The 12,996-nt window shown below is 40.8% G+C and overlaps 1 protein-coding gene across 2 annotated transcripts in view; it reads right to left on the minus strand.

Annotated features, from left to right (window-relative positions):
- The window catches only part of Als2 (Amyotrophic lateral sclerosis 2), a 66,878-nt gene that overhangs the window by 14,609 nt on the left and 39,273 nt on the right, over positions 1-12,996 (minus strand). For both annotated transcript variants that reach the window (XM_089579297.1, XM_089579298.1), the window contains 10 exons: positions 9,280-9,438; positions 8,576-8,739; positions 8,386-8,495; positions 5,776-5,853; positions 5,533-5,681; positions 5,007-5,183; positions 3,428-3,607; positions 3,155-3,250; positions 2,957-3,052; positions 2,554-2,730 (listed from right to left, as the gene is read on the minus strand). In XM_089579297.1, the coding sequence (XP_089435423.1) occupies positions 2,554-2,730; positions 2,957-3,052; positions 3,155-3,250; positions 3,428-3,607; positions 5,007-5,183; positions 5,533-5,681; positions 5,776-5,853; positions 8,386-8,495; positions 8,576-8,739; positions 9,280-9,438 (1,386 nt within the window). The remainder of the gene's footprint in view (positions 1-2,553; positions 2,731-2,956; positions 3,053-3,154; positions 3,251-3,427; positions 3,608-5,006; positions 5,184-5,532; positions 5,682-5,775; positions 5,854-8,385; positions 8,496-8,575; positions 8,740-9,279; positions 9,439-12,996) is intronic.

Here is a 12,996-nt window from a genome sequence, read left to right on the forward strand (position 1 = left end):
GATAAATTCACTCGCAGGACGACAACCAGTCATCAACAAATGATTGCCAGTACTGCTGTTAACAGAGGGGTCATGCTCTCGTAGCCTATTGGTACAAAAGAAGGTAGGAAGAATGGGGGGGGGGCAAACTTTGTTTAGTGGCTTCAGGCACAGCCAATGTCAGGAACAAAGTTCAGCTGTAAAACTCCACTGAGGGGACGGAAGGTCTGGCTAGCACCTCCACCAAATGTAGGTAGGAGGTTTGCCTAAGTTGTGTCTGGAGAATTGGTAGGTGAAATGCGCCAGTTCAAGTGCCGCACGTTTGTCTTGCAGGCTCTGGGGTCATAGCCGACATCTTTCTGAAAACGGACCAAGTGTGTCTACTATACTGTCATTTAAATTTAAGAGCTTGGTTTCAATGCACAATGAAAACTGATATATATCCAAGTCTGATACCTAAATTATAATGAAATTAAAGGGGGCTGCAAATTATATTTATAAACAGTGTACTTTTGCTCTCTCAAACTCAAAAGAGATCGAATATTGTTTGAATTATACAGAGGCCAAATTAAGGGGCGCCTCTTTAGCACATCTGATGCTGACAGGACCAAAGTGACATACAGAACAAAATGGCAGTTCAACTAAGTTCAAATTAATGAGATTTTACTGTATAATGAACTTCATTCGGTGCCCAAGGTATACGGTTATATGGCTATCCACGAAGAGGTCAGGATTTGTTTGTTGCATTAGCAGATTTGTCAACCCGGGCTTCAGCTCTTTCTGTACTATGCCAATTCAGCACGAGTTACCAGTGACCCATAGATAATGCATACCCTTTCAATGCTGCCAATGAAGTTCCGCATTTTTGCACGATCACTTATGTAGGCAAAAAAGTCAACTTTCAGTTTCTAAGTAATTTGTAGCCCTAATAAGAAGCAATGAATTTTGGTGTGAGACTAAAGAGCTTGGCGTGCAACTTTTCTTAGTGAGCATGGGAAAACTTCGATATCTGGACTGTCATGAAAACCAGCTCCACAATGCTGCTTTTTTAGCCTTTGCATCAAACTTTTCTTAATGCTATTAGTAGCAGTGAGCCTCAGGATGATGTCAGATAGTCTGATTTTAGTTTTGCCAATGAATAACCCCTGAAACCAGCCCAAAACATCAACTGCTGTCTACCGGGCAGCATTGTTTTCCACCTGCTACCGCTGTACTAATTTTTAATGCCACCCAAAATGTAATAGAGATGTTCACAGTACTAAGGTCGCTATTTGCCATCTGTCTACATTATGTGGCCAATATTTGGTACCTCCATCTCTACAGATACTGTCGTTCTGCTGGAAAAAAGAACCTGCTCCCCTCATGGCGCTTTGCAGTGAAGCCAATGGCTACCATGCAGTGAATCGACAGGTGACGAAATGTCACAATGTTATCAGGCTCTTTTTCTCAACAGCAGCACTAAGATTTCAGTCCACATGACTAAGTATGTCTGGATGCTAATCCTGAGCAAACAACCTCGAAATAAATCCCATGGCCCATAAAAAAGGTCGCAAGTGTACAGGTGTGTCGTCAAATGCCTTGCTCATTTACAAGAACATCGTCAAGCTCCTATGAGTGCATCTCTACTGGAGTTATGTCAGCTTGCTCTCTGGCCTTTTCCTTCCCAGTTTAATCTCCACAAGGCATTTTAATGCTCCTCGCTGCTTGATGGATGTCTTTACGTGTATTTCAACATTGAAGGACTGTTTCGTGCAGCGACACGTGAGCCTTGGCTTTGGTTTGTTTTTCGTAGCTGAAAGCATTAATGGGGTACAACTCTATTTTTATGCGTAACCTTTAAACAGTTTGATTTGAAACATTTCTGTGCACAAGGTATATATTAGCCAATTTTTTCTTTTATGACATTTGCATTTTTTTAAAGTGTTTTGTTGCCTTCACCAGATTTTTCCATTTTAATATTTCTTTGTGAGGATTACAATTACGCTTCACTCTATAAATGTGTATCATTTAGAAGAACATTGATGTTAGGAGATGTGCTTGTACTTTCAAGCATTTTCCAATCAAAATATTCGGAGGAAAACAGCTTTTGCAACACCTCAAAAAATGACTGCTTTCTATGAGGCAGAAACTTTTTTTGTAGATAGAGGTTTTTGTCAGTCAAAGCATTGAAACTTTCATGTGCTTTTTGTACATTTAAGAATTTCAGGAACATTTTTCATTTTGCATTATAAGCCTAACGTCATAAATATTTACCATAATAATGCCAAAGTTGGTGTCTGACAAATAAAATTTCATATTACTGCCTAATACTTTTTTTCTTGTAATGCATACTATCAAACAGTGCATTCATTCAGCTTCATTTTGATAATCTGATAATCTGCATTCTTATGTGACTAACCTAATTTTTTCAGTAAAAAAAAAAAAATGCCCAATTTTCCCATGGTGCAAAACAGTTAAAGCAATATTTTCCTGCGTTAGCGATCAACTATATTACCACTTTGAGGGATCCATAACCACACCCTTAAGCATAAATTCTCTCTTTTTGCCTGCTATGGCCACAGGGGCACAACATACTCATCCACCCCAAGGAAGGTCATCAGTGCCAAGTCAGACTGCTTGTTCCATTTGAGCAGGCGTTCCCAGTAGTGCCGATCTTCTTGCTCATTGTTGAGTGCATAAAGTGTCGAGAGTGATGGGTACAGCCGGGGGAGAAGTACAGGCTGAATAAGTGTGTTGGGCGTGATGCACTCTCTAGAAGGACAAGAAAATTCTGTGAGTACAATTTCAAGCAACTTTTTAGTTTAAAAAAATCCAGCAATTACACGCATTTACTTTCAGAGTGGTCATGTTTCTAAAATTTTTTGAAAGACTGTGCTTGCTGCAATGTTCTACAATAGCAATGAAGCCTACTGTTTTGCCTTCACCTTTATAGGCCACAATATTATATGCACACAATTCTACTAGGAAGGAAACTCACCCAGTAACATCAAAAAAGTCATCTGGACTTTCTATGTCCCCCAAGGTGGTCAGAACCATGGGCTTATTTGAATGAGGTAAGTCAGGAAACAGAATTCTGGAATTTAAATAAACATTGCAAAATAACATGAATATCAAAAGCGAGACCTAGTGCAGAAATATGAGCAATATGAAGACGTTTTAGTTTCAATTTCCTTACCTGACCAGCTCATAAAGCCTCTGGCAAAATGATCTGACCTCTTCCACAGCATGTACTAAAAGTCGAGGATGAACACCGATGCCACAGTAGGTCAGTCTGTCAATAAGCATAAAAAAAAAAGCCTCAACTAACAACCAACAAACAATCAAGTTGATATGCAAAGATTAATAGTAAAGCTCTCTATTAAACACAACTGACAAAACAAATGATTAGAGGACCACAGTGCAAATAACCGGTAAAGACAGGCAAAAGAAAAAAAAAAGTGTCGATCACCTGAACACGCCAACTAATCCATCCAGAAGATACCCTAGAGGATGATGAACACAGTCAAAGGCACTGGAAAGGTACTCCTTGATCTCCTTATAATGCTCCAATGTCAATGAACCATGCTTTCTGCTAGTCCGAGGGATGCGTTCAAGATAGTCTAGGTTTTCTTCGCAGCAAGGTTTTGCTCTGCAAAATGAAAATGGTCCTTGGGAACTGTACACACAAATACAAGAACCAGAAAAATGACAGAAAAAATAACAACGGAAAGTTTAATACATGCTCGACACTCTGCTGATGTTATACAACAGAACCACAGTATATGTTGGGCTGTTCTGCGAAGACTACCTGCAGTTTTTAAAACTGCAGTTCCTTATATGGCAAGATGATTCGTTCTAGACAGTGCTGTCAACCATAGCAGAAATCAGGAGACAGATAAGATGTGTTGATTAGTAAACTCATCAACTGATGTTCTGTTAACTTTTAACTATTATAGCTAAATGCCCTACTATCATTAGAGACTTGTAGATAGCTAGCAGTAATAGTTACATCCGTTTTCATATTTCCAAAAATGCAATTTTACTTGGCACTGCAGCAGCAAGCTGTCTGTACCTGTCATGCCACACGACCTAGGAGATGACTAGTGTAGAATGGATGATGCGAATTCAAGCAGTCATTACCACCATTTTTACTCTGCAGCAGCAGACACTAAGCCACAGGTTGCTACTGCAACCTAGGTATGACAAAAACTATGGCAGGATGCCCTAAGAAGAAACAAAAATAAAATGTCTCTGCCTATGGCACAAGGTATAACAGGCTTTCCGGGCAGGGCAAATGTTATGACGGTAAGAAAAAAGAAAAAAAAAAACTGGCTGACGATTACGCTTCTCAGTAATGTGAATTTGAGAGCAGCTGCTGCGGTACACGAACCACAGGCAATCGCATACGGAACACGCGGCGCCAAACGGAGGCAGCTTTGGGTTTCGGCTTGGGCAGCGCGCACAGCAATTCACCGCTGCTCAGCCTCACGGATGGCGGTGAGCGCTACTCAGGTGCTGCGGGTCGCAGCTGCAGAACCTGTTTTTCCCGCTATGACTGTACCCTCCCCCTTCGATATCCTTTTCATGCTTTGTTCACTATCGCAGTCTTTCATCCTTTGCAGCGCTATGCATTCGCTCTCTTTCATTCTCTGCTGTGCTCCTCGTTAGCTTGTTATGCCAAGTAATGACGGTGATGCTGTTTAAAGCAGGAATGGGTATTTTAGGAGCTGCGCTCTAAAAGCAAAAGGCCCCAGCCCATGCCCGGGCAGGCCACAGCGAAGCAAAACAACCTGGTTACAGTTTAAAGTGGAGAGTCGGGATTACTCATGCCACAGCCCCAAGCAGCCGCATCTTCTGAGAAATTTGCATCAAACACCTCTTACACCAAAAAGATGGCAATTACGTTCTTTCAAATTTTAATAATTATGTATATGCATACCAAGGTTTTACCAGAGTGAGAGATGTGCACTGCGCTTCAGTACAGGAAGTTAACACAAAAACAAAAAGAGATGATCACACCATGGACACAAAAATAAATGCTTTCATACGGCTTTTTCACGTGGCTCTGTCTTTTCCTGTTGCTGATGGCAATAGCAATTGCGTCCCATGCATGCTTATTGTCTTGAGTGTCAGAGATGCCCTGAATTCCCAGCATGTCTCGGCAATGGTCAAAGATATCTCTCCACTTTTCGGATGCTGGCACACTCAGTGAGGGAGAACCATTGCTAATTAGGAGAGAGAAAGGAATGCATGTAAACATGAACAAAAATTTTTTTTCAACTTCGAGGCATGCATATGTTTTATAGGCACAGCACAATTACGACATAATAACCCCATTCAGGAACATTGGCTGCCCTTCTGTCTTGAAGTGGATAATGGCATGTGTCATGGTGTTAGATGCTGTATAAAGTCACTGTCATACTTTAAGCCACTTCAAGCCTTTCAGGGGCCAGTTCAAAATAAATTAACTTCAGGGATGGGGCAGTAATAGTACTTTAAAAACATTTAATCAGAAGAAACAAGCTAGCATAAAATAAAACAACTTTGTCTTCAAAGCATGATTAAAGCTCTCACTTGTCCCGATGGATGAGCGAGTCAACATCGGAAATGCTCTGCTCATCGGCAACTGCCTTTTGGTATGTGCCTGATATCTTGATGCCTTCGCTCCACACTCCACAAAAAGTGCCTTGGATAGTGTCCCCATTTGACAAACTCAGGACACCCTGTTGAAAGTGAAACAGGAAAATAATACATAAAGCAACTTTAGCATTGACTTCATTTTTTGTTAAGTGAAGAAGAGCTTGTATAGATTCCTACTTTGCCATTTAGAGAGCCTCCAGCACCAAGCTCCCCTTTGAAGATGGTGTTATCTTGGAACATCATGGTGCCATAACCCTGCAAATAACAAGAGTTGAAGCAACGCATGCAGCATGTCAAGTACAGGCTGGTTTGCTAATTTCTTACAAATGCAAACAAAAAAAGAACAAAATTCTTTCAACTACACAAGAATCACAACTCTTGTTAGTGTGTTACAGTGGCCAGCGTACGTGACATCTCCTTGTAGTGTTAGGCCACCCAAGGATGCAACCACAAAGCAACATTTGTGGACATGCAGTTTAATGGGGTGAAAGTTAGAAGATGTGACATTACACTTTCTAAATGAAGCACGCCCACAAGATGCTGCAACCCTTGGCCAGAAACCAATTATTAATGAGTGCAAATGTACCCAAAGACCAAAGAAAAAAATGGCCCATAATGAAAACAGGCTTGCTTTCTTGCATGCACTCAATCAAGAGCCTTAAAGTACATTGGCAGGGCATAAAGTCAGAATTTTTATCACAAACTGGCCTTGCAAAAGTAAAGTAACCACACATTTCAGTCCCTAACCAACAGTAAAGCTTTGCACTTGGGTTGCTTATCACTAGGTGCTGCAAGGTATGCATGACACAACAATTTGCCACTGTTATCCATAGTCGTAACGCATTTCCTCGAGGGTAGACAGATGCAGGACTGGCTCCATAAGGCACATCTCCAGTTTATGTGTGTTCATGTGCACAAACTTGCTCAGCTAGGCCTAGAGTCTAGACGTTTTCACACTAACACTATTTCTAGGGGCCTGAAAATAAGAATGAATTAAAATTCTTTTGTGAAAATAAGACAGCTTTTTGGCCTAATTATTAGGTGTTGAGGGAATGGGGTCACACATAGTGGTTGATGCTGCCTCATGTGCAAACTATTAACAGAACGGTAACAAGTTGTGGTCTCTGTTGTAAGTGCTGGCTATGTTCCACCCTTCCTGGGCGGTAATATATGAGGCTGTGAACACATTTATACCACAGTTTCTGGTACCTGAGGCATTAATTAAGAGTTTGTGTGATGGGAGGACAAACTGCTGCCAAGGACGCTCGCTGGAACATGCGATGGTCATGGTGGACTGAGCTATACATGTGTGTTTGTTCTCACTAAAGTTGGTAACATTTGACAGGCCTTTCTTGAGCTTCCCCATTTAGTAAGGATGTCTCCAGCCAGTGCAAATGCTACACATGTCCAATGGCTTACAACGTGAAACCAGGGCAGTAACCTCTGAGGCAATATGGAATATGCACTTTAAGGGCACATTGTCATTCATGCTTCACTGCAGTAATCCATACAGTGATGTCACGATCATCTGGAGCAAGCTGAGACGGAGCAGCCATCGTCACAGCCACTAGCTGTGTGAGCAGGTTCACTGCCAATGCTGTCCACTTGTCCTAGCTCATAGTCCACCCTCAACTCAATGCTGTGATGTCTTTGAAGCACTGAGCTCACATTCTAGATGTCACAATGGTATATTAAAATATGCTTTCAAATAATCAAGTACTGATGCTTTTAAGAAGCAGCAAAAATATTATAAAGATGATCAAGGCAAAGGCATACCAAGAGCAAAAACCCTTCAGTGATATCTCACATTTTGGCCTACATTCTTGCACTGCTTACACCCACAGTACAACCTCACTGATGCACTTTTAAAATATTGTGGGAATGAAACGTGATATCCAAAGCCACCAAGATTTTTAACAATGTGACTCAAAAAAGGGCATTTATTAACACATTCACTTCCTAAAAATGTCTCTCAGCAGTAGCACACAAGGAACTTAGCAACGCGTACACTCCAACGACAGCAAAAGCAGAAGTAGCCAATATATTATTCATATTGTCATCGCCGACGTTTTTGGCTGCTTTGTCCCTTTACATCTGCACACTGTGAAGGATGACTGTCGGCGCGCTTTTGCTCGTTACGTCGCATGTCCTCAGGCTCAGCCAGGGGCAGATTTATGGGCGGAGAGGGTGGTCCTATTTTCACATTACATTTCTATAGGTTTCTACTTTGAAGACAATCAAGTTTTTCATAAATTAAATGCAGAAAATTTCTCGTCAAGGAGGGTCGCTCCCCCCCAAGTCCGCCCCTAAGTCCGCCTAAGTCCACCGCTGGGCTCGGCCCACTTGTATGTTAGTGCATAGTCATTTTCGGATGCTTCGCCCCTTTGCATCTAGGCATTGTGGAAAAGTCGCTGAAGCAGTTGCCTGCCACCATACCTCTGTTCATGTTGCGTGCCGAGAAGCATGGCACATACGTAGTGCATCTTCTGCTGGTTGTGAAACATACTTGCCAGGAAATTGTTCTATCCAGGAATGTGTTAAGTGGAAGAAAAACAGTAACACTATCGGAAATTTTTACTGCTCACAATTTTAAGAATATCAACGGCAAACCATGTGAACCAAGAATGTATCAGCGAGGTTCTACAGTACAGCATCACCTTTATTTACAACCTCGACACTCATTTATAACGAACCTTTCTAGTCTAGAGGCAAGAAGCTGACTTATTTGCATGGAAACACAAATCCACGAAATAATTATAATCCATAAAAATGGCAAATGTTACTTACACTGAGATTGTTGTTGACAAAGTTGCCCTCATAGTAGATATCGTCGAGGGTAACCATAATTCCATTGCCATGCCGGCAGTCATCCTGCCACATGCCCATGTACTTTTCTCCTGCAATCACCCCAACACAAAATTGAGACATGCCTTTCCCAGACTAATGCCTTCAATATTTAAATCAAAATCACACAAACCTTCCTTTTCATTGTCAAGGACTCCATAGCCATGACGCTTGTTCTGCAGCCACTGGCCAATGTAGATACTTGAAGAGGACAAGAATCGACCTTCTTTTAGAATGCCATGTCCATCTCTCAAGCCATCTTTGAAGAACCCTTCATAGAGATTGCCATTGGGGTACCTGAAAAAGATCACATCAACAGACATCCATGACCACCATAACCAATGAAGCAAGAAGCATTAGAAGCTCCTTCTGTACACTATAAAAATTAAAAGCAAGTCAAAATGAAAAAAATGTTTTGCAAATGCAAAACAAAATTTGGCACTGAATGCTTTGCTATAATTAATTCTCACCAAAATACAGTGATCTGCAGATAATAGCTCAGTTAAGCGAAACTGCTCTGTTTCTACAAAGAGCATGGTGGCTTCCAAGAAAAAAAACAAAAAAAAACACTAATTTAAGTGAAACTCTTTGATTAATGAAATTATATACATGCAATTCTGTCGTTGCCAATACCTGCCATGCTTGAAACCTTCAGTGAAATAAAATTATTTTGTAATTCTGGCTAAATAGGAAAACGTTTCAGACTAAAATGAACTCCAGTTGTAGTTGCAGTTGTCTCATAAACGTGAAATTAAAAGCACAGAAATAAATTTCCAATACCTTGCGGTCGTATCATCTAACTTAAGACTACGGGTGAACAAACCTAAATGAACAAACCTGGCACTCCCAAGTCCATGAAGCTTGCCATTCTTCCAGGTGCCCCGAAACACCGTGTCCCCACCATTTCCTGGCACAATGTATTCACCTTCACCATGCTGCAGGTTATTCTTGAACCGGCCTGTGTACTTGCGGCCATCGGGCCAGGTCAATATGCCACTGTAAATCAAGCCCACACAACGCATAACATGAAGTAAATGGAAACCCCCCACATGTGCCCAGCACAAATGCGACCAGCCAACCGCAGGGGTTAATAAATGCTTGGCTTTGGGACAGTTAGAACATCTTGCTTTGCTAGTGTTGTGTTGTTTCGACGTACCAGAGGTCAAATGCACAATGCACATGGGGAAGACAGACACACTTAAAAGCATTCTACCAACTGAAGAGTTTACTTGACTGTTGTGGCAAAAACAGGAACAAAAAAAAAAAAACGAATGCATAATCTTGCATGACACAGAACTAGGTGATTCACAAAAAAAAAAAAAGAAAAGAAAAGAGAAAACCACACAACAGTTCATGCCAGTAAGGAAGGTAAGCATAATGCAGGAAAGGCACCACTTCAGGATAATATTTCACGAGCATGTGTAGCCCAAATCACTTTTGTCATGCATGCATACACATACGCCAGCTGCGGCATTGCTTATCGTTCAACAAAAGGTCTATCTCTTTTCTAGCTGAGTGCCAGCGAATGGGTGCCGACACTGTCATATTCCAGTCCATGTGATCCAAACACTTCAATAAAAATGTATTTTTGGCTTGCCCTTTGCCCAAGCCAAAAACTGTCACTGTGGCTACTTTTGCACTCAACCAAAAAGAGATAGACCATGTTGGTAAATAATAAGTGATACTGCAATTGGTGTACATGTGTATAACAAAGGGTGTTCAAGTTTTGCATGCTCAAGCCCAATTTTTCTCCTCTGGTAACTTTTCAGCTCACAAGTTTACCTTCACCACATTTACCAGTTTACCACATTTACTTTTCTGTCCAGCACAATCTGAACATTATTCTCTTTTCTTTTTTTTTTTTTGTGAATAACCTAGTTCAGTCACATACAAGATCACACTTTCATTTATTCATTTTATAGTTCCGTGGCTTCCACAGCAGTCAAATATACCCTTCAGTTGCTACAATGCACTTAGGTGTATTTGTCCGTCTTCCCTCACCTGTGCTCATTTTTTAGAAGAGCCCAACACTAGCATACAGGGGTTAATCCGCTACATTTATACCACACCGACAACCAAGAGGAGAGCAGTTTTTACGTCCTTCGTCAACTGAAATGTTACAGTGGCTGGAAAAACATTCGAGAACTTATGCTCACCAGTCAAACGCTATAACCACGGCATCATATACAAGACGAGTAATACATACAAGGCTGTGACCAGCCCTACCAAGAGATGATATTAAACATACAACACACTTAATCAGTAATCAAATGCCTCATTCCTTTTGTCTTCCCAAGCTACTGCACCAATTGTGCACCAAAACTATAATTCCTTTCTGCCCAAGTTATCATTACAACTGTGACTGTTACCGATAGTTCATACAGTACCAAGAATTTCATTCTACCTGCAACTGTGGATGGGGAATAAAATCTCTTCCCTTTCTCCTTCCCTTCCTTCTTTATCTAATGCACTGATGAAGCAAAGGCCCATTAGACAAGGTAAGGGTCAGAAGATTCAAAACTTTCCACAAGAACAGTCATAGAAACACCATTTTCTGCAGCCCAATAAGCATCTTTGAGATTTATATGCAGGCTATGAAATGGTTGTATTCAACTGTTTTTGCTACTCTGTAAGAATAACATTTCGCACTCAGTTTCAGATACTTAAGCTTCGCAAAAAGATACTGCACAGCATTTTCGAGCACATATTAAAGAGAAAGATTGAAATGGCCTCAAGAGCAATTTTACCATTTTATCAGTCTGGTATTTAGTGATTAGTTACAGATAGTGATATTAAGGGGGGGGGGGGGGGGGGGGGGGGGGGGATGTGGCAATTATAACTATTTTCATTATTTACATGTAAAATATAATCAAATTTGGCATAAATATGTAACTTTTTATGCTGATCTCAGGGAAGAACTTACTTTTAAGTATAGGTGCTGATTAATTACAATTAACACCCTTGTAATGTCATCCCAAGGGCGTTAAATAATTAAGAAGAAAACGCATAAGTTTTTAATGCCAGCATGTTCACAATGCCCTCTGCTGTGCAATAGAGAAATTAGTTCTTTTTTTAGAAGCCCGGTACTCACCGAAATAAAAGGTAAACTCCAGCATGCATATTTACATAAAAACGTTGCTTACAAAAATAACTCAAAACTATTGCACGTTTGCACAGAAAAAACGAGAGCTTTATCACACTCCTCAACACCTACTGTAATTCTACTGTAATTTGCAACGAAATGTCGACGGGATGAGCCTTAAAGTTTATTCTCTGTTTGCCTCGTTTATTGCCTCGCATGCTTTTGCTTTTGGTCAGAGAAATGCGGAGCTGCAACCAACGAAAGCGTTTATCTTCTGATCTCTCCTCTTCATAGTGATACTAAGATGGTGGTGCTCTGTCATTGGAAACATAAATATTCGCGCGATTCGCTTCTGACAGCAACGCATTAAAAAACCGTCATTTTCTAAATTTGTACTACATATTTTGCTATAATTTTTTGTCACCTACAGATGAACCCCTGAGGGTTATGAAAAAAAAATTGAGAAATAGAAAATTTTGAAAAAATTAGCCATTTTATTTGCTGCCTCCCCCTTAAAGTTTCCTTTAGCATCTATTGGTAGGCAAATGCGAGCATTACAGTGCTCATAAGAAGAAAAGGCAAAAATTTTTCTTCCACTTAAGCGCTGGCTAACACTGGTGCTGAGATTTCACCAAGTTGGTCCGTTTAGTTCAGTACTATGTTTGGTAATGGCAATTGCTAAGTTCTCCCGAAATAAATTGAAATGTGCGGATTCCTGCAGAAGAAAATGCACTAATATTGAAAAAAAAAAAAAAATGGTGAAGATATTTGATGCTAAGATGAAACAAAACAAGAAAAACAGAAGACCAGTGGCATGATACCCCCCCCTTCCCCCCATAGCTTCAGGCAGTGCTCGGCTTGCTTGACAAGCTGCGAACTTTCAGATTTTCTTTTAAACACCCAAACAGTTAGGACCGAACCAGTTACCTATGTTTTTCCTCAATGCAGCGAAACTGTTCTTTAACCAATGAATTCAGAAATCATCTAATAAAATCTGTATTTTACACTGCAGCAGTTGAAAGCACGACATCAAGCACAAAGCCATGAATTCAGCCATTGTGACTGGACTGGCTGTGTGTGACACCACCACTGTGAACTTTTTCACAGCCACATCGTAAAGAGACCATTCTAAGCTACAACACATCTCGTATTACCATGCTCTGAGTGTCACTGAGCCTCACAAAAATTTTTAAAACACAGTACTGTGCTCATCCCAAAATCATCAACTATGATGTCGAGTGGTAATCTGGGCCAGTAATTTGGGCCAGACCCATTTGCCAAGCATTTCACCCCACATAGGCTGAGCATCAGGACAGGAGAAAGCATGTACCAATTCTATCACCAGTGGGTACCCAGCAGCAACTCAGGATTGAAAGCTGGACCTCCTGCATGCGAGGCAGATGCTCAAACCACTAAGCCACCACTGCAATGCTACTTTGGCTATTCTTAATCATCAACCATAGTGCAGAAAA

This window comes from Amblyomma mixtum, chromosome 3 (genome assembly GCF_055824585.1).
Source record: "Amblyomma mixtum isolate Tamu chromosome 3, ASM5582458v1, whole genome shotgun sequence".
Taxonomy (NCBI): domain Eukaryota; kingdom Metazoa; phylum Arthropoda; class Arachnida; order Ixodida; family Ixodidae; genus Amblyomma; species Amblyomma mixtum.